The sequence below is a fragment of the Onychostoma macrolepis genome, chromosome 21 (assembly GCF_012432095.1).
Source record: "Onychostoma macrolepis isolate SWU-2019 chromosome 21, ASM1243209v1, whole genome shotgun sequence".
NCBI lineage: Eukaryota > Metazoa > Chordata > Actinopteri > Cypriniformes > Cyprinidae > Onychostoma > Onychostoma macrolepis.
The window spans coordinates 15,167,860-15,190,852 of record NC_081175.1 but is presented as its reverse complement, the minus strand read 5'-3'; the positions used below and the strand labels follow the sequence as shown (position 1 = coordinate 15,190,852).

At 36.9% G+C, this 22,993-nt stretch overlaps 1 protein-coding gene across 9 annotated transcripts in view; it reads right to left on the bottom strand.

Moving 5' to 3' along the window:
- Positions 1 to 22,993, bottom strand: part of ncam1a (neural cell adhesion molecule 1a) — a 255,527-nt gene that overhangs the window by 69,932 nt on the left and 162,602 nt on the right. For all 9 annotated transcript variants that reach the window (XM_058757494.1, XM_058757496.1, XM_058757495.1 and 6 more), the window contains exons 2-8: positions 17,884 to 17,958; positions 15,523 to 15,732; positions 13,786 to 13,929; positions 12,688 to 12,825; positions 11,784 to 11,901; positions 10,769 to 10,929; positions 8,541 to 8,683 (exon numbers count right to left, since the gene is read on the bottom strand). In XM_058757494.1, coding sequence (XP_058613477.1) covers positions 8,541 to 8,683; positions 10,769 to 10,929; positions 11,784 to 11,901; positions 12,688 to 12,825; positions 13,786 to 13,929; positions 15,523 to 15,732; positions 17,884 to 17,958 — 989 coding nt within the window. The remainder of the gene's footprint in view (positions 1 to 8,540; positions 8,684 to 10,768; positions 10,930 to 11,783; positions 11,902 to 12,687; positions 12,826 to 13,785; positions 13,930 to 15,522; positions 15,733 to 17,883; positions 17,959 to 22,993) is intronic.

Genomic DNA, 22,993 nt, shown 5'->3' with positions numbered 1-22,993 from the left:
TTTGGCCGAGATACAACAATTTGAAAATCTGGAATCTGAGGGTGCAAAAAAATCTAAATATTGAGAAAATCACCTTTAAAGTCATACAAATGAAGTTCTTAGCAATGCATATTACTAATAATAAAAATACATATTTTTTATTACATATAATAAAAAATGAAGTTTTGATATATTTACGGTAAGAAATTTACAAAATATCTTCATGGAACATGATCATTACTTAATATCCTAATGATTTTTGGCATAAAAGAAAAATCGATCATTTTGACCCATACAATGTATTTCTGGCTATTGCTACAAATATACCCCAGCGACTTAAGACTGGTTTTGTGGTTCAGGGTCACATATATGTAATTATAAAAGAAACACTATATATGACCTTGAACAGACCTTGCTATGACCAGAGCGTGATACCAGTTGAGAGGCACATAATCAAAACGTTATCAAGTGTGACAAATCATTTTTTAACATGAACAACAATCAAACTACATGGAAAAGGACACATTTAGCTGCAGGCTGGGAAATCAAATGACTACAACATGAGTGGATGCTCAGACATCCAGGTGCAATGCTCCAGGTGACACATGCATATGATCTTGCAAATGATGTGAAAAGTCAGCCCCCCCCCCCACCCCACTTGCTGACAAGCCATCAAAATGCCACACTACGTCAATAATTAATAACACAATAGGTATACATATGAAATGATGCATACCTTGAAATTATGTGTCGAAGAGCTCATCAATCTGCTGAGATCTACTGCCTGTGATGCTAACTGTGATCACCACATTCATTTCGCCTATGTCCCATAAGTCACAGGCAGCAGCTTTGAGCCTTAACGAGCCATTCTTCCATTTGACAACACAGATCCCTTTATTCTTTGAACGGGACAGTGATGAGTAGTTTTCAGTGAAGGTTTTTATACCTTCCACTCATTTGTTAACCTAAAATCAATCAATGACGTCGCCATCTGGAATTGCATCGCCGAGAATTTGCATGACTCACAATAGAGGCTGCTGAAGACGTGACTCGAACCACTGATAAATCAAACAGACATGAATAGCAGACAACCTACCCATTTGACTTATGACAGAGCGACAGCGATTCAATGAAAGCTTGCTCTTCATGAAGGCAGCTTTCTATTATTTTGACTGCTAATCACACAATTTTCTTAAAAGCAAATCTGCCGCAGACAAGTGGCATTTCAGGATGTATTATCAAATCTGACACTGATCAAGCAGAATAATGACATTTGTGATTAAAGAAACTACTTGTAGTCTGCTGAGTTCCAGCTAAATATTTAAAGCCATTTGGCTCTCATGAACAAAGGACATGATTTTTAAAACAGCTTAGGTCTTTGTCTAAGCAAATCAATTGAGCCGTTTGTCGGATAACAGCTAAAAGCAGTCTGATGGAGCCAAAATTCTAAATATTGAGAAAATCACCTTTAAAGTCATACAAATGAAGTTCTTAGCAATGCATATTACTAATAATAAAATACATATTTTTATTACATATAATAAAAATGAAGTTTTGATATATTTACGGTAAGAAATTTACAAAATATCTTCATGGAACATGATCATTACTTAATATCCTAATGATTTTTGGCATAAAAGAAAAATCGATCATTTTGACCCATACAATGTATTTCTGGCTATTGCTACAAATATACCCCAGCGACTTAAGACTGGTTTTGTGGTTCAGGGTCACATATATGTAATTATAAAAGAAACACTATATATGACCTTGAACAGACCTTGCTATGACCAGAGCGTGATACCAGTTGAGAGGCACATAATCAAAACGTTATCAAGTGTGACAAATCATTTTTTAACATGAACAACAATCAAACTACATGGAAAAGGACACATTTAGCTGCAGGCTGGGAAATCAAATGACTACAACATGAGTGGATGCTCAGACATCCAGGTGCAATGCTCCAGGTGACACATGCATATGATCTTGCAAATGATGTGAAAAGTCAGGCCCCCCCCCACCCCACTTGCTGACAAGCCATCAAAATGCCACACTACGTCAATAATTAATAACACAATAGGTATACATATGAAATGATGCATACCTTGAAATTATGTGTCGAAGAGCTCATCAATCTGCTGAGATCTACTGCCTGTGATGCTAACTGTGATCACCACATTCATTTCGCCTATGTCCCATAAGTCACAGGCAGCAGCTTTGAGCCTTAACGAGAGCCATTCTTCCATTTGACAACACAGATCCCTTTATTCTTTGAACGGGACAGTGATGAGTAGTTTTCAGTGAAGGTTTTTATACCTTCCACTCATTTGTTAACCTAAAATCAATCAATGACGTCGCCATCTGGAATTGCATCGCCGAGAATTTGCATGACTCACAATAGAGGCTGCTGAAGACGTGACTCGAACCACTGATAAATCAAACAGACATGAATAGCAGACAACCTACCCATTTGACTTATGACAGAGCGACAGCGATTCAATGAAAGCTTGCTCTTCATGAAGGCAGCTTTCTATTATTTTGACTGCTAATCACACAATTTTCTTAAAAGCAAATCTGCCGCAGACAAGTGGCATTTCAGGATGCATTATCAAATCTGACACTGATCAAGCAGAATAATGACATTTGTGATTAAAGAAACTACTTGTAGTCTGCTGAGTTCCAGCTAAATATTTAAAGCCATTTGGCTCTCATGAACAAAGGACATGATTTTTAAAACAGCTTAGGTCTTTGTCTAAGCAAATCAATTGAGCCGTTTGTCGGATAACAGCTAAAAGCAGTCTGATGGAGCCAAAATTTTGACTAACTACATCTGTCTGGTCTACTTTGCAGTTTATTCTAGCAAATAAATGTCCAATTAGACAGGAGGAGATTGTTTGACTAATATATAAAGTGATAAATCACAGTTTGTTTACTTTTTATCTGCAAATTAGGAACAGGTATATTTAAAATAATTGATAGGTTATTTTGTTTTCTTTATATACTTTGCATCAACACTGCATCTTTACTCTGCATCTCAAACCAAACCTGGTTAACTTTGACTAGTGATTATCTCTCAAAAGTTTATCTCTCGTCACTTTTCTGTTCGATTTGCATCAGACTGTGGGCAGAATCTACAGAAAAAGACAGTTAAAAATATGACTAACACAGTATTAGACACCAAAACCTTAGCTGTCCTGCAAAGAGTCCATCTGAATTTACAGGCCACACTTGTATTAAAGTGGCTTGACATCCTTTCTTCCAGTATTGATTTAATTACTCGCCCACTGACAGCTTGTCAAAAGGTTACAGGGGGTTAAAACCTTGTGTTTGGCACCTGCTTCAGCTATCTTGGCAGCTCGACCCTCTTCTCTTAAAAACAATCCTGGTCACGGACTCTCTCGTTGACCTTTAAACAAAACCTCTGACTTATTACACTCTGCATGCATATAAACAGCTTCGGGATGACACTGATGTGTAAAGAACAGCAAGATCATCTGTCCATTGTTGAATCCAAGAATGAACATTCAGGGTCACATAAGAGGAAAAAAAAAATCAAATTGTAAAAGTTTTTTTTTTTGCAGGTGAGCATGGTTATCCCGGCAGGGTGTGTGATAATGGTTCTGAGTGCACAGACACAGTCTGCTTAAAACATTAGGAGCGTCAAAGCAAGGACCGTACTGACCTCAGACCAGCAGGGGTGCCATTAAGAGACTATCATTAGAGAAGGGCAGCTTTGCTCTGGACTCCACAATAAGCTAGCAGCCCTGAAATGCCTCTTTTGATTGTGTGATTCATACAGTAGCGGTGTCAAGGACAGCTCACTCGGTCCCAGTGAGAGCGGCTTAAATGATAAATGAAGGGGCAGTGACTCCACAGAAGCGTTCTCATCTTCAGCTAATGTTAAGTCCCTTGACTCAGTACTTGGGAATGTGATTTTCAGTGCGTAACACTCACAATGAGTAGCTATTGTTTTTAAAGGGATAGTTCACTCAAAATTCTAAAATTCTAACATGTTTACTCACCCTCAATATCATTCTAAACCCATATGCTGTTGCAAATAATTTTGAAGAACCTTTACATTTTTTTCCACACGACGGCAGTTCATAGTAATCACATCTATAAAGATGTTTTTTATATATATATTTTAAAAAAAAATACAGTAAAAACATTGTGAAATATCATTAGGATTTAAATAACTAATTTCTGTTTTAAATTTTAAAATGTATTTTATTACTGTGATGGCAAAGCTGAATTTTCAGTATCATTACTCCAGTATTCAGTGTCAATGATCCTTCAGAAATTATTCTAATATGCAGAGTCGGTGCTGTAGAAAAATGTATCATTATTAGCAATGATTTAAAAGCTGCTTAGTATTTTTGTGGAAATTGTGATTTTTTTTCTTTCTTTCAGGATTTTTGTTAAATAGAAAGTACTAAATAACAGCATTAATTTAAAATAGAAATGTTTTTTATTTTTTATTATTTTTTTTAATTGTAAGTATTTTTACTGGTGTATATACAGTCAAAATATATACAATATACATGTTGTAAATATATTTAGACTTGAATGACAGTTTATTTAGATGTTACCACCCAAAGCAAATTTTATTTATCTATTTGTTTGTTTGTTTTTTTGCCATATTTGATTTGAATGTGAATCTTGATGTGAAGTGGATATGAAGATAAGTAATGACTTGCTACTTATATCCATAGCAATTGTATGGCCTTAGAAAGTTGGGATCATATGTATCGTATGGATTTACTTGAACATGTTTTGGCCCATTCTGGACCAGGCAGATGTAGCAAAATTTCTCATTTCATGTCTCACTACAAAAACCAACAGAGAGCAAAGAGGTTTGGATCAACAAGAGGGTGCTCAAATGATTAGAAAACTTTCATTTCCTTTAATGGTCTTTCCTTCTGGACGAATGATCAAAAACGTGCCTCTTATGTCAGAACATGCTGCCTCTGTGAACTCTCATGCCATGACCATTCATCCAACAGGCAGAACGGAAAACACACAGAGAGTCTTCCATAATGCCTTTGCTTGGAGAGTTCAAGGGAGATCAGTCTGTTCCAGTCCGGTTCAGATATTGCTCACTTGGTTGTCACAGTTCTCTGCCTTCTCTGAGGTTTTTGGGCATTTCTGACTTATTCAGATGTTGGAAATTTGTGGTTGGGAATACAGAATACGTATGAGGGACAGAATTTAAGGAGACTTCAGAAAAGCTCTTGACTCATCATATCAGTATTAATATGCCAGCTCACCCACTAAAATCCCTGGTTTGATTACAGGCTGTTGAAGCCTCATGTTATTTGCCTATCCACATTCCTTTTTAGCTATAGAAAAACCATAATGGGAATGATTTTAAACCGCTGGAGTTCCTGCTATAATAGCTGTTCTGACCACTCTTTACATGACCAGAAATAACCACAGATCGTTGTTACTATTAAATACCACGCACTTCATTTAATGGCAGCGGTGATGAGGCCCCATTGACTTAAGGTATGCCTCATTAAACACTGCCAGCTCTTTTCACTTAAGGCAATCCTCAGGCAACCATCGAAAGATATATACTTACACATATACTTATAGCACTGTCTGTCTGAATTCTTGATTCTGATTGGCTGGAATCCTTGAAAGTACAGGTAATTCCAGTCAGTGAAGACACAGAAACATAAAGAAGCACAAAAACTTGTCATTGTTAGCAAATGTATTTGTCTTTTTTTTTTTTTTTTTAGCTTTAAAATTGTATTCAGTCACTCATGGGTCATTTTGGAACCTGTATAACCTGTAATATTTTACATGATCTTTTCTGATGTAAGCTGCTTCGTTAGTACCTAATCAACACTGATTTTGTTGACACTTTAAATCATTCTATACATGAAAATGAACATGAGGAAAATGAAGAAGGTGAACATAAAAGCATCACTACATCCTGTAGAGGTGATGAGATGAGCTAAGAGACAAGTGCAGATCAACAATATAAGTGCTAATGAACTCCTACAATCCTGCAGGAAAATTCGGATTATTATAGCACTCAATGTGTTTTTCAACACGGTAGTTGGTTTCTCTATACAAGATATTAGTTAGTCCAAGCTGGTCATTAGCTGGTCAAGTTGACCTACCAAAATATCAGCTACCAAATTATAGTTTGACAGTTTCTGCAGGTTTTCCATTCACAAGATGGACTGCAGTCATATTGATTACTTGTGGATTATTGTGATGTTTTATCAGTTGTTTTGACTATCATTCTGACAGCACCCATTCACTACAGAAGAACCATTGGTGAGCAAGTGATGTATTGCTAAATATCTCCAGATCTGTTCAGATGAAAAAACAAACTCATCTACATCTTGGAAGGCCTTTTCTTTGTGTGAGTAAATTTTCAGTAAACTTTCATTTTTGGGTGAACTATTTTGTTAAGGTGAGCAATGTTTGTTGATCCACTGACTAATGACATGCACAACCTATTTAGGCCAGCTAAGATACCAGAATACTGTGTTTCAAAATACAAGTTTGAGTGTATCTGGTTGTTTAAATCCAGTTCTAGTCCTATCCTAACAGCAAAATGAACAAAATCATTTAATCTGACACTGTTTACAACAGGATTATGCCTTTAAATTGACATTCATAAATGGAACAATTAAGTAATCACTTTTGTAACCACAATGCTATAAGTGCAGGAAGAGAATTCAAGAGTCAGACATCAATTCAGAACAGCATGAATAACCAAGACTGTGATCATTCTTAACAAAGCATATCTGTCTGCCATTCTGAGCTGAGAACCAACAACAAAAATGATCATAAATGAAGAAATTCTTCACCGTACAGCTGGAAATATTTTTTTCCCTTTGACAGCTATGAATATTGGCTTGACTAGCCAGAGATAATACAATGCAAACACAGGGAAGGATCCAATCTGGTGGGCTATTGTCACGCAAATATCATCTTCATAGCGAGCCAGATGTACACGTAAACATAAGGTGCTTTTTCATAGCCCACCTACACAACATAGCCCACCAGCAGGAAGAGGGCAAACTGGTCGTTTAACAACTGCTGGCATAAAAACAGGGTGACCAGTGGCATATTCTAATAATACATGAGGGTTTTATATAAGGATTAATTCCCATGATGCCCTGGGGATTTGATGCATATAATTAAAGTATTACCAAAAAGGATTTGAGGCTGCAGAGACTTGTTAACATGCCTGGACTTCACACCTGCCTACTGAGATCTATGGCAGGCCCAAATCCCTCTAACAATAAACTCACATTTTCCTAGCTATAGGATATAGGGTTTACTTGAGAGAGGGGAAGAGGAAATAAAGTGGTTGGGGGCTCTCCATCAGGCTGAGAAGCAGTAAGAGCTTTTAGCAGCTGTCGATGAATTCTGATCGCTGTACTACGATGAAATATGAATTGAGGACGGAGTATTACGAGGCTGTTAATTAGGTAGTGCGCTTGACTAAATCAGAGAGGTTCAGACGCCAGCAGAGCAGAGAGGCCAGTGAGACTGAGCACTGGTGAGCTTGCTGCTTCTGAGATATAAAAATACTCCCTTTTACTAAATAGCATAGGCCTACAGCAATCAGGAGAACTCCTAAAAATGTCTATTGTACTCTGGTTTTGACTACTCTAGAGCAATTGCTGTATTTCTTGATTGGGTGGGTGATATGCTGATTTTTATGAAAATCTTTAAAACTGAAAGGTTTAAACGAAATATGAAAAATGTAAAATATATAGAATGATTAATATACACTACCGATCAAAAGTTTGGGGTCAGGAAGATTTTTTTATGTTTTTGAAAGAAATCTCATCACTTAATCACAAATACAGTAATATTGTGAAATATCACAACAATTAAAAGTAGCTGTTTTCTATTTGAATACATTTTAAAATGTAATTTATGCATTCAGCAAAGCTATATTTTCAGCAGTCTTGACAGTTTTGAACGGTAGTGAATATCAATATAGGTAATTACTGAAAATGATATTCATCAGACCTTTTATCTGCTCAGAATCTCTTATTTTAATCCAACCAAAAAATTCACTCTCTCTTTTTAATTGAACATGATAAACGTTTGCTTTGATTCTGAAACAAGCCTCTCATCAGGCATTCCAGTACAGCTTCCATGGCTTACTATAAACCTTTTGCCAACCATATTTAATTACTAGATATAAATGCACAGTTGATCCAGGTGTTACTTAATAATTCTAGAGGTAAATCAACTGTTTCCCTATCCTTGTTTAAAAAAAAAAAAGCAGCAGAACAGGTGCACAGACGAAAGTTTCACAGTATTAGCAACAATAACAACTAAAGAGGTCGGTTAAACAACACAAAGGACATTCTCTTTTTAAAAAAAAAACAAGCTATTTCTGGTTTCCTCTTTGATTGTAAAGTGACAGAAACACCCACTTAATACCATGTGGTTACGTTTTATATAACTGTGATAGAAATGATACTCAAATGTGTACAAATTTCTACCGGTATATCAATCAAACCAGTATTTTCCGGCCTTTAGTACTAATCGTTTTGCTCCTGATCCCTCAACCTCAGCACCTGCTCATTCTCGGTGAAGACCCGGCGACCGAAGCTCCAGATGATGTTGGGGGTGGGGTCACCTGTGGCCTCGCAAGTTAGTGTGATCTGCTCCTCCAATTCAGACGCTGTCTGATTTTCTAGGAATGTGATCTTGGGTTGTACTGTTGACACATAAACACACAAGTGCTCAAAAAATAGCCTACAAACACGCTCCTCAGAGAAAAGAAATAATGATTTTCCTCTATGCAATTACTGAGCCTTTACAATGGTCGTAATACCAAAACAGTGCTCTTAAGTTGATGAGATGAGAGTGCCTCACTGGCTGGGTGCATTCAATATTTAATCAACACATTGTTATATTTTATAATTCAAAAGAGGAACTTTGTTTAATGGATGAAATGGAGTAGTACTTTGATTCACTTTTATTTGCCTCGGCTCTAATCTAAGCACTCTGAAGCCATGCCGGAGAATGTGGCTAGAGAAAACTTATGCATGATGAGAAATAAAAATATTGTGATTGCATTTTGAACTGCAACACAAACATTTAAAATATTCATGCAAACTTAATAACAATGATAAAGAACAAAAGCACAGAATGGCACTGAAATAGCAGCTCTCAGGATGAATCGTGTATTTAAACTATAAACTAGGAACCAATGCTTTTTGTGTTCACATTAAGTCTCTTACTTTTCCCATGCTCTCTTTCCAATAATGATAGTTACTCTATAGGAGTATTCACACTCGGATCACTTTCAGTTGACCAAAAAGGAGAATTCAGTTATCTTTTGCCCGATTCGAATTGTAATTATTTCTCATGGGGTTGTAAGCTATTTTCAACATTTACAGGGGATAGTCTGTGATTTTATTGCCATCCGAATCCAGAATGTTCGTGTTTTTCCCACCACCCCCATAAAAATTTACAAGAAGAAATCGATTCAAAATTCACTATTTAAATAGTGCCTAATACCTTACAGTAAATGTTGCACTTCGCTGCAATTTGCATGCATATTTACTGCTGAAATTCTGGAAAGTACAGTATTTACAAGAACAATATTGCAGGTGCGAGCTGTTAAGAACAAAATGATGAAAGAGAAGAAAAGCATGTAAATATTTGAAATGGGTCATTACTATGTAACAGGTATGAAATATATTTTAAAAATATGTATTGTATACAATTATATGCATAAGTACAGTATATCACATATAATTATATACAACTATAGCACGTCTATTTTCTTATTTTTAAACAGGATATTTAAATAATCAAATAATAAATAGGATCATATATTATAAAATATGCATAGATAAATAAGAATAAATTCTACATAATAATAATAATTATTATTTTTTTTTTTACAATTTTACACAATAATAAGAATAAAGTTTACACAATAGTAAGAATAAATTTGTAAATAAAATACATTTTATTCAATAAAATGAAGGATGTATCAAGGGGACGTAAGTGTAATAAATCGGCATTCGAATCCATGAGTTTTATCACTGAGGTGCCATGTAACAATTTGTGTGTAATTTATTTTTACAGATGTCCACATAAGAAATTACAATCCGAATAGGACTTTACATTTTACCCCAAAATAAAAGTTTTTCCTCTTTAGTTGTGATAGGGTCATAGTCCCCCTTTTAGTTACATATTTCATTATATATTTTATTTACTTTTTTTTTTTTGGAAAACAATTTTTGTTGTTATTTAGCAATACAAATTACAATAAGTAAACCACATTATTATAAACCATAAGAATTATCTAAATGATTAATAATAATATAAAAAAGAAGAAAATTAACTAAAATACAGAATAATATTATACTGTGTATATGTACTACATATACTATATATGTATATATTCAATTTCATATATTTCATTTTCACAATTTTTATTTTGGCTGAAAACTTTCTCTGTCCACAAAACCTGTGTCATTTCATTACATTTGATTAGCATAGTAACTTGTAGAGTGAATGAGTAAACCATGAGCCCTTTGCATGCAGAGTGTAGTAGATGACATAACAGATGACACAACTTTGAAACAAGCAGTGCGTGGAGTTTAGACTCATTTAATAATATTGCAACATTTCACGGCTTAATAATCGCACAAGGCAATAACACGACTTTGATTTTAAATTGATAAATTGTGTGGTCCTAATGGACAGGACATTTTCCTGGCAACTCATATGTAAACACTTGTTTTCAGTTCGGCTCCAACGGTAATGACAGAATTCTTCAGCTTACCAAACACATTGAGTGAGACTTCCTCGCTCCTCTCTCCGGCCTTGTTTGTAGCGATGCACTGATAATCTCCTTCATCAAGCTTAGTGACGTCTTTGATGGTCAACTCCGACCCATCTTCATTCAGACTGTACTTTCCATCTGATTCCAGCACGATATTAGCTCTGCGGGCGAGACAGAACAAAAGAAAGGATAGGTTTACTGTTTGGCCTTCGAGCTGTTACTTGCTCAGCAAAGTCATGAATACATGATGCCTCATCTCCACATACACCAGAAAATACAGAGAGAAAGTGTGCCTGCCCATGAAATGGATTCTTCATCCTGCAGTGCACAGCTTCTCATGATGCTGATAGTCTAGGAAGAAGCTGGAGAAAAATAAAAGCGGATCTGCTTTGTCATCTTCGGCTTCTTGACACGTTCCTGTCTTAGAGCCAATATAAAAGCTGTAAATAATGTCTGAAGGCCATAAACATCAAGCTGATGGGCTTTTTTTATTTGGAAGAATGCTGTGCACTGTGTTTCCCTGCGTGACACTAAATCAGTCATGCAAAGTTTGGATCCAAATACCTGCTCTTTTTGCTTGTAACAGCAGCAATTGAGCGACATTTTCAAATGGCCCCCTAGTGACAGCATTGACAGTGAAGGAGGGAAATAAATGAGGTTGTGGTGAGCGCTCTTATCCCTCCTTCTCTCGAGGCAACGCGATCTCGTCCTCTCATTCGCGTGCCAGTCACGACTTGGTTAAAGAAGTCACTGGAGTTTTGAGGTAAAGCCGTGCTGAAAGCTGCCAGCTGCCTTAGATGCCACGGCTAACGGTAGCTGAAAGGATGAAACGGTGCCTCTGCCATTCACAGCACTTTTAGTTTACAAGCTTCAATAACTCTGATCCCTCTCCCTCCCTGGATTCGGGGAAAAGCTTAGCATTCCCTACAGAGATTTGGCTGAACTTTTTCGGTGCTGTTTTGGCACAGACAGATAAAGGGCCGCTAAAAAAGAACGTTTAATGAATGACACGTACCGTGCCCACGTGACCGTGGGTTCTGGGTAGCCATCTGCGTAACAGGCCAACGTCACGGCCTGGTTGATGTCTGCAGTGGCATTAAGCTCAGTGTAGCGGGTCCTGATACTTGGCAGAACTGGGAGAAGAGAAAGGCGAAAAGAACATTGACTCTTTAAAGGGACAGACGACCCAAAAATGACAATAAAACTATTTCTTATTTCGTTCTGGAATCTGTATGCTGTTATTTTATTCTGTGGAACTCATTTCCATTTAATGACAGTTCATAGTAACCATGCGCTCCATAAAAGAAGCACATAAAAACATTTTGAAGCCAGTCATCACTGAATAACATTGCAAAAGTTTGGTCTGTTCCTCGCATAAAGTTATCGAATGAACTGTTGTATTGTGGAAAAAAACACTTTAAATATTTCTGAAACATTCTTCTTTTATGTTCCCTAGACAAAATAACAGCATAAGGGTTTGGAAAGACTTTAATAAAGTACAGAATAGTCTTTTTGAGAGAGCTTACATACTGTAGCTAAAATACAGAGCCAAACTTTTTTTTTTTTTTTGAATTTATGTGTTATTTTCTAGCACATCTAAAAGTGTTCTAAATAATAATAAAACTTAATAAAAATAATAATAAAAAAACTAATCCAAATTCATCTACATAAATCTCACAAAATCTTTGGTTTACGCTTAAAATGTCATTTAAAAAGGTTATATAAAAGGAAAAAGACTTTTTATTTTTATGAATTATTATTATTTAGTAGAATTAATGACTTGTTTTTCACAGAATTTTTTTTTAATATATAATTTGCACTGCTTTTAAAGCCAGACACTGGTGTAAATTTGTATAAACTCTCTGCTCCCGTGTCCCTGTGAAGTAACAAAGCAGGTGGCTCTGAGATTGAGTCCTCACCATTGACAATGACCTTGATGACCCTGAGGTCGATTTCTCCCCGGGCCATGATACGGCCCTCACAGGTGTAGTCACCCTCATCTGTCTTTTTGATGCCGCGGATCTGGAGGTGGTTGTTGCTTAAGACCTTGAAACGGACTGTAGGTGTGAGATAGAAACAGAGACGGGGGAAAAAAAACGAAAGGAAGCAAAATGAGACAGTAATTACTCTTGAGTAAGATAAGGAGACCATGTTAACGAGCCTCTCATTACATGCTGGGCAGCAAAATGACTCGCTGCACATTTTCTCCCGGTATAAAATCATCTTTATGGGCTTTTCTGCAGTGCGATCGGCATTCAAGACCAACAGTAAAGGTGCATATAATATTTCAACTCTGTGGAGACACAGTAAAACAGTACTGATATATTAAAAATGATGAAAAAGGCAAATTCAGCAAGATAAAGCAAAGCTTTCCGGCTGTGTTGGTAATGCAATACTTGCTTACTACTTAGTGCACACTTCACAGTATATACTGGATACTGCCTACTATCTAAAAAAAATAAAATCCTGCAGCAATAATAAGAGTAGTATGTAACAATGACAGAGTCTTTTGTGTTGTGCTTCATCTGAACTCATCAAAAAAGAGCACAGAAGAGGTTAACGAGAGCAATGTGGAAAATGTGTTATTTACATAGAGCAGTTTGGTTTTCAAGCTTTGCTGCAATTAGTGGTTTTGCAGTGAAAATTTCATCTAGCAGCATCCTGTGAGTTCATGTCTCACAGCAGAGAACTGCGGTCACTGTTTCTTCCAGCGGTCTCTGAGGGAGGAGCCCTCTGAGGTTAAAATAGTTCCATCCAAATGAGGCTTGAACTGACAAACAAAACAGTGCAGATGAAAACAGCACGAAACTTTAAGTTCTCTCAAAATAAATCAGGTCCTTATTGTTTATGTTTTCATTGCCACAGTGCTAGAGAGCTTACTAACTGAAAGAGGGGATTATTTTGACAAGAAACATTGGTAGAAAAGTATGGGAGAAGATGTGTAGAACAGAAATAAGAGCGTGGCATAGAGGGAATAAAAGAAAATGACTGAAAGAGATCTGGTTGTGGTACTGTACCATCAGTCTCAGGCTGGATTCTGATCTTTTTAAACTTCCAGATGATGGTTGGGGGCGGCGAGCTGATGACGTCACAGATGATGTCAGCGTCATCCCCCTCGTTGAACTCTTGAGGCGATGGAGCATTTTGGAAAGTCAGTTTCTCTGAAAAAGACATTTGAAATGCACTTCAGTTGTACCGCTACTGCAAAAAATCCTTTTCGTAATCTGCATTTTTGTCTGGTATTCCAGTAAAAGCTTGAGAAGCAATGTTGCATAAGATATTAAGGAATGTTTTGAGAAAGAAAATATGTAAACACACTTAAAAGAATATATATATCCCCATTGGTAAACAGTTTATTTCTGGTTTGAAATAAGATGATAAATTATCTGAAATATTTTTTTTTAGTAAGTATCCTTGAAAGAAGCGGCATGCTGGTCAGCATTTTCAACACAACATCAATAATTAAATAAAAACTATTATGTAATGTTTCATAGAAAATTTATATTTATAGCCCTATTCGGACGGGACTAGTTTTCTAAACTACGTTTGAGTTTCGATTCTTATCACCTGACGTCTGCGATTTTCATGTACCAATTCAGACGGGACTAACATCTCTGTGTTTATTACAGAGGTGGGAGGGTCTGATTTGTACATCAGGGCGTTTCAGAGTTCACGCGCTCTGTATGCGTGCATTGCGTGTCATTCGGATTGATTACCATTAGTATAACAGTTTTACTACAAATACCATGGTGAAGTATAGCAAAACCATGTGTGGTTGCTTTAGTTTTACTTTAGTTATTTATTTGTAGTAAACCCGTGTTTAATTTTCATAAAAGTAATTAAAACATTATGTAATTGAGTGCAGAAATGAACGCGAGTAATTTTACCTGACGCAGATATTACAATAGCCAGTCTGAATGGTTTACGTGATCTGACTCTTGATTTTATTATTGTTTTTAATTTATTTACTTATTTTCTCCTTGCTGGGAGGCAAATATATCAAACATGAGTGCAGTAAGAGCGTCTACGGTAATTCACGTTGGCCAAAACACACAAGGAAACGCGTTGTGAAAAAAAATATCAACAGCAATCACAGACATCGCATTCGGACGGGATTAGTTTTCTCAGAGGATCGCTGAGTTTGCTGAAAAACAGTAGGTAATTTGCTCTGGAATTATTACAGAGGTTGTGTGAGAAAAACACAGACATGGCAGATTCGGACGGGATTCAAATCACCAAGTACGTCTGTGAAACACACATTTCTCTAAAGACCCACTGTAAAACTAGTCCCGTCCGAATAGGGTTTATGAATAACATTTAAATGATGTTTTATTAAATAAATTCATTTTAATCATATATATTTAACTACAAATATATACAGTATATATAATTAGATAAGTTGTCAGAACAGCATAATTAAGTACAAAAAGACAGTGATTATGACAGGATTAGTTTACTTTAATGAAGCATCAAAACATTTGGGCTTGAGATAATAAATTCAAAAAAAATAATATATATATAAAATGTATTCCATTAGCAACTGTCCTCATACCACATGCATTGTTGATGTTTAAAACTGATGTGTATCAACCTTATGCTTTCATTACTAGTGTACAGTTGTTTTGTTATTAAATGTTGCGGTAAATGTCAGATGATTTATTGTGCTTGGGGGTTACTGCTGGGTCCAGTATAATTTGATTCCTCATTTCTCATGATTTCTAAATAAGCCCTTAAAAGGAAAACACTTTACTTACGGAATATTTTTACGATGACAGTGCCCTGAGATTCCTTGTCCCCGCTTTTAGCCACACACTTGTACATGCCTGCATGGTCGACGTTGGCATTGTAGATTGTGAGTGTCGACGAGGACTCGTCATTCTTGCTGACGCTGATGTCTGGTCTGCCTGGCTGGAGCTTCTCCCCATTGGGTGAAAACCAGTCTATTTCTTTAGCATCTCCAACAACTGACAGACAGACAGATAGAGTGAATACACAATCTTCCATTTGAAAGCCATGTTTCTAGCATCTGTAAAACTGCGTTTTTTCATCTCAAAAGCATATCTAAATTGCGACCTATGCTCTCAACGTCAAATGCAGAAATGTTAGTTCATGCGTTTATGACCTCAAGGTTAGACTATTGTAATGCTTTATTGGGTGGTTGTTCTGCACGCTTGATCAACAAACTACAGTTAGTCCAAAATGCAGCAGCTAGAGTCCTTACTAGAACCAGGAAATATGACCATATTAGCCCGGTTCTGTCAACACTGCACTGGCTCCCTATCAAACATCGGATAGATTTTAAAATCTTGTTAATTACTTATAAAGCCCTGAATGGTTTAGCTCCTCAGTACTTGAGTGAGCTCTTATCACATTATCGTCCTCCACGTCCACTGCGTTCTCAAAACTCTGGCCGTTTGATAATACCTAGAATATCAAAATCGACTGCGGGCGGCAGATCCTTTTCCTATTTAGCGCCCAAACTGTGGAACAATCAACCTAACACTGTTCGGGAGGCAGACACACTCTGTCAGTTTAAATCTAGATTAAAGACCCATCTCTTTAGCCTGGCTTACACATAAAACAGTAATATGCTTCTATTATTCAAATCCGTTAAAGGATTGTTAGGCTGCATTAATTAGATCAACCGGAACCGGGAACACTCCCCGTAACACACGATGTACTCGTTACATCGTAAGTAGAATGGCATCTACGCTAATATTTGTCTGTTTCTTTCTTTTTCTGTTTCTCAGTCCGTATCCGATCAGATGGTGGATCAGCACCAAGAGATGATGTCTGCAGCCCTGATCGTCAGCGGACACCAGGACACCCAGATGAGCCCCAGAGACATATCCCCAGTGAAGACCTCGATTAAAATACAATAAAACTAAAAATATAATAAAATACCTAACTACATAATACTACTATTGTTAGAAATTGCAACAAAATTAAAATAGAAATATAAACTTTTGAACTGCGGGTTTCGTCTGGTCAGAGGAGAACTGGCCCCCGACTGAGCCTGGTTTCTCCCAAGGTTTTTTTCTTCATTCTGTCTCAGAGGGAGTTTTGGTTCCTTGCCGCTGTCGCCTCTGGCTTGCTCAGTTGGGGACACTTAATTTCTAGCGATTATCGCCGATTTGATTGCACAGATACTATTTAAACTAAACTGAGCTAGACAATGACATCTCTGAATTCAATAATGAAATGCCTTTAACTGAAAATTAAGTGTTTAATCTTATCATTATACATTACTGACACTCTATCCTCCAATTTGATACTGTTAAGTGCTTTGACACAATCTGTATTGATAAACGCGCTATATAAATAAAGGTGACTTGACTTGACTTGACTTAACTTGACTGTGACAGACCGCCAGCTCAGCAGCTATTTCATAATCGATACGCACAAATATAAAAAAATTTCTCAATCATTTTCATATATTTGTTACATTTATTTTAATATTTAATACATTTTGACATGATTTTATTATGAAGGTAACATTTAAATATATATGATTGAATCACTGAATCAGAATTTTGAATCTATTCACTGACACAGTTTGAACTGTTTCAGGGAAAACTCAACAATTCTCTAATATCTCCGCAACAAAAATATTCATAATATATTCAAAATATTTAATGTATTATTCAGTGCTACTCAAGGACACATTCAAGGTGGTAAACGTACAGTAAAATATTTTCAAGAAAACAAAAAAGTGAAATAATATAGCTCACTCCAAATATAGTCAGATTTTCTTTTTCCCCCCATTTGATGAGTCCTCTGAATATTTCAGGTGTTCTTCATTTATAATGGAAGCTGTTTTTGCTTTTCATCTACTATCATTCTTTAAAATTACATTTCACTCCTCTGGATCAAAAATCAAGGACTAAACATCACACACCGATTTACTGAAAAAGTCAGGCAGGTCAATGAATGTACCGGCTGTAAATAAGCACATCAAAGCTTTAGTCAACCTTGCCCTCCTATCAGAACGAAAGGGCTTGTTTAAATGCATTGAACAGAGTGGTGACAGCAGGTTTGAAATCAAAAGCACTTCGTGAAGGTTGAATGTGACGTGGCCCCCCATTTGTTTCATCACAGGAGGGTCATCTTCCTACCTTCACACAAAAAGAATTTGGACTCTCCCACACTGATCTCTCCCTGGGCCGGAGTGATTTCCACTTGCAAGGCAGCTGGAGAAAAGAGAGACAGAGAGAAATCCATATTTCAGAAATAACCAACATGGCTACAATACACAAATCAAACAAGGGAAGTGCAAAACTATGCATTTTTAAAATCAAGTCGTTAGTCAGCTGCCTGAATGATCAATAAAAAAAATCATTTGTTATAATGTCAGATATTTTTGGAGCAGTTTTCAATTTCTTTACCAGGTACGAATCCTTGGAATATATAGATTTAAATTCATAAATGTCTGCAAAAAGCGAAAGAGTAACCTAAATATCTAGAAATATCTAGCGGATACAAATTTTGGAGCAGAATGTTGAAAATAAAAATTGAAAAATGTACAAAAAAAATTTATAAAATTGTTTTATGGTTGTATGGTGAGTCATTTATGCTTATGCAAGGCTCATTTATTTGAGCCAGTGAAAATACAGTGAAAACAGCATTATTATGAAATATTATTATAATTTAAAATATTTATTCCTGTGATGGCAAAGCTGAATTTTCAGCAGCCAATACTACAGTCTTTAGTGTCACATGATCCTTCAGAAATCATTTTAATATGTGGATTTGGTGCTCAAGAAACATTCTTCTTATTGATACTATTATGTTGGAAACAGCTGTGCTGCTTAATATTTTGTGACTTTTTGAGGATTTTTTTATGAATATAAAGTGCAGAAACATTATAGATATCTTTTCTGTCACTTTTGATTCATTTAATGCATCCTTACTGAATAAAAGTATTAATTTCCCAAACTTCTGATACAGTAGTGTAGATTCACTAACAAAGTTTCCCAGATTTTCCAGGCCTGGAGACGACATTTTTAAAATCCCCTGATATTTGGTCCATATCTGTGGGAATCCTCAATTACTGTAATTGGTTATCATCCATCATGACCCATTCTTAAATTATACCCATAGAAACAAGTACATGTTCCTCCTACATATCCAAACCGAAACATTTCAGCAGAAAGCTTTCTTTTGTTATCTAATTACTAAGGTAGTTTACATAAAATCACAGTTTCTGTCTTGAAGCTAAAAAGAGAAGCATATGCTCTACATCCCCAGTGACTGGGCCTGCCAACCAATTAAAACGCACTCCTGGGAAGGATGTTGTCAGTGGGTGTACGAGGAGCACAAGGCCGTGCATTTTTGGACCTCAAGATAACAACACGTCAATAGCGCTGGCTCTTTTCCAGTTCCGTTAATGTGGCAGGCGGAGATGAGTATTTACCCCGGTACAGAAACGGCTGCGCAGGGTGTTGGCGTACAAGAGCAATGTGCAGCAAACCGTAGCCATGGTAACCCCGAGTACTGTCACAAGCGCTTATTGAAAAACCTCAGTGTTCGGCAGGCTGATTCTCGGACTAAATATGACAATTAGGGCTCGGCACTATCAGAAATATGGTGAATTATAGGCCTCTCGCAAACTTATTTTCCATCCACAATTACCTGGGGGTTCTGAACTACACTGATATTTCATAATGGTACCTTAAGCTTCAATTTTCCAGTTTAATGGAAGGAACCTGATGGAGCTCCCTGAACATTTTCTTTCGTGTGCAGTTGGGGAGCATAATGCTGTAAATGATAGCATATTAGTTTCCCGATATGAGGCTAATACATTTCATCTTCCTGCATCAACTGCGGTGAATGAGATGAGCCCAGGCAGCAAGCGGCTGTTAGCTCCATGAGCGATGCATACCATCACATCGCAAGAAAAAGTTATGAAGGCAAACACGTCTATCTCAAAGGTGAAACTGTACCTGCTCAGAAAAACATCTGACTGTTTTTTGTCAAATGAATCGCTGCAGGCAGTGTCATTGAGCTTGTCAATCATAAATAACATAATGTGTCAAGAAATTACAGGAAAGCTTTGTTTCCTAATGTTTGTGACAAGAGAGGAATTGACCTAGAACCAAACCACATGAGACACAGCAGCATTCTGCAACTCAGAGCTCGTTTATACACACTGCAATCATGGGTATTTAGAAAAACGATTCATTCAATAAGTTAGCTTCAGTGCTTAACAGTTGATTCTTTTCCATGTAAAAGTCCAGAAAGGCTTTTGAATTCACAGTGTATGATACTACTATGACAGTGGGAATGGATAAACTTTAATTTATGGGTTTTTTTTCTACTCTATCATCTCTATTATCTTATGCATCGTGGTATTCTAGTCAATGTGCAACAGAGACACATGGAAGAGAAGAATTGTTGAATAAAGTCATTATTTTTGTTTTCTTTGAGCTCAAAAAGCATTCTCGTAGCTTCTTAAAATTACGGTTGAACCACTGATGTCACATGGACTATTTTAACAATGTCCTTACTACCTTTCTGGGTCTTAAACGTGCTAGTTGCGTTGCTGTCTATGCAATGTTTCAGGTCTCGGATTTCATCAAAAATATCTTAATTTGTGTTCTGAACGAAGATGAATGAAGGTCCCATGGGTTTGAAACAACATTAGGGTGAGTAATTAATGACAGAATTTTCATTTTTGGGTGAAGTATCCCTTTAATATGTCAGGATTTAAAAGGCTTTAAATGGGTAGTTCAGTAGTAGAACAAGGACAACGCACTACAATATCAACGACAAACATCCACTAACCTTGACAACCTTGAACACAGCCCTACAGCCCAGTACTTCATCATCATGCTTCAAGATACAAAGTGTCATGTGTGGTGGTGTGAAGAAGTACACACATAAAAAAGGTATTTGCTCTAGTATTTGCAGTCAAGCAAAGAACATGCCTATTTGTTTGTGTCTGTGAATGAAGTGCAACTAGAGATATTCGCTGACGTTAAAGTACTGTGGGAGGAAACAGCGGTTCTGTCTTGTTTGCTCAAAATGAATTTCCAGACAGCGCTCTTACACTTTCAGCACAAATCGAAAAAGGAAAAATATCTTCACAAACCAAATCAAGTCTTAAGTGCGCTCATCCAGCCAACCAGCTATATTACTTGGTCCCTGAGCTTGAAAAGCCTCTGTATATACTTAATCTGAGTAAAATATTGTAATCCAATATCCTGATCCATGTATTGTGTAAAAAATCAGCCACAATAAAGAAAACACAGAAGAGAAAAGGCCAACATATTAAATTTGCCTACGACTTAAGTTGTTTGTTCACTGAAAGCATTTCCGCCTAAGAAATACTCCAATTTCCACTTGAAAACACCAGAGCGCCTAGAACAACTGAACAAAATAAATAAACGCAGACCATGAGAATTCCAGTACGGTGATGATATTGTTTTTTGAACTTCTTTGACTTGGTAATGCAGTCTTGAGGCTGTATACTGAATGAAGCCAAATGTTTGGACTCCATGGTTAGCGAGTGTCAATACAGCAAAAGTGCAGTGCTGTGTCCTTGCTGAGAGCACAAGGGAGGCAAATGAACACGTAAAACACAATAGGACGGCAAATCGATAAACCTAATTACAAAATAAATCCGAAACAGCTCAGCCTTATAGGTGGCAACTCGCTGTGCTGCCAGCACGATCCTCTAGCATGCTTCATACGCTTTCATTCTTAATCTTCTTTCCTACTGAACAGATAACTGCAAGCTACTTAGCAAACCAGCATATTGTATGATGGATAGCATATAGCACAATAACAATACAAAAGCACGAAAATGAAGAAAACAGAGTGTGTGCTAAAATGCTAAATATAAATGCTAAGTATGCTAAAGTGTTTTTCTCTGTCAAACTAAGGTGTAAAGGTTTGGCTAGTTAGCATGACCCTGCCAAGCTACTGCCATTGAGATGAATGGGAATGCTGATGAATAGCTTCTACATGTATTATGAGTCAAGCGCAGAGAAATATAATGCAATGACAAGGCAGAAAGAGCTTGAATTTCCAAATTCTACACACAGTGAGCCTGACACATCAAATGTAGCTTCTTGTATATGGACTAGCTTGCTAACAATGCCATCTTTCGAATGAGGAAGATATACTACATTTTATATACATCTAATCCTATTTCCCCTTGACTTACGGTCATATATTTCTGCTAGTAATATCCCGCATATATTAGATGTCAAGTTTTCTATGAAATGTATGTCTTTGACGGCTAATGAAAACATGCTCTGCATTTTCCCAAGTTCATTGATGTGTTACCAATCCATGTGTTTACGTCTGACACAAAGCTACATCCTCTACATTAAATCACTATATTCATGCAAATACACAGCTGCGACAATTCATCTCTGTACTCTGGCGAAACATGCCATCAAACCGGCGTGATGGTGTGTTAATCCTTGTGTAACGGAGGCAGAGACACTGATGTTGGCAAAACACACGACTATTAATCACCAAGGCTTCGCGAAGGCTTCGAGGAGATGAGCTGTCCGCACATTGACGTGTGCCTGACGTTGGGTGTCAACTCAGAGAGAGCTTAAATTTTTGTGGGCCAGATTAAAGAGATTCTCCCACTGACAAACTTTCCTGACGGTAAGTTTATTTTTACCACTCTGTGGCAGGAATAAGGTGCTTTGAAATGCAATGTTAGACGGGCTATGAAGAGAAGATGAAAGAGCATGGGCAAACTCCGATATGTACACTGTCATTCCTTCTGAGCAGATTTAAGGCTAACCCAAACACGTTCACACACACACACACACACACACACATACACACACACACACACACACACGGTACAAAGCATGGAGTTGCTGAGTCCCACCTCGACACGCATTTCAAGACATGATTTTATCTGACAGGCCTCTAGCTGTGGTGCACCTGAGATTCTACACGTGAATCTACTTCTCCTTTCAGGTTTGTTCTCAGGTTGTCAGTGATTAATGATTTGGTAATCTTCATAAATTATGGGTAGAACCTTTTAAGTGTCTGTTTTAGCCTCGACACATCCCTAAGCTTATGTTTAGTTAAACAGGCCGATAGATGTGACAGCTACATAATCAAAATTAACCATTTAATCATATCAAATGTCACCTGTAATGTGATTCTGGTCCAGCCTAGCCACAAACTAATTACTCTTATGAACTGATTCTTTTAATGAATCATTCAAAATTACACACCTGGTTGAACTTGCTG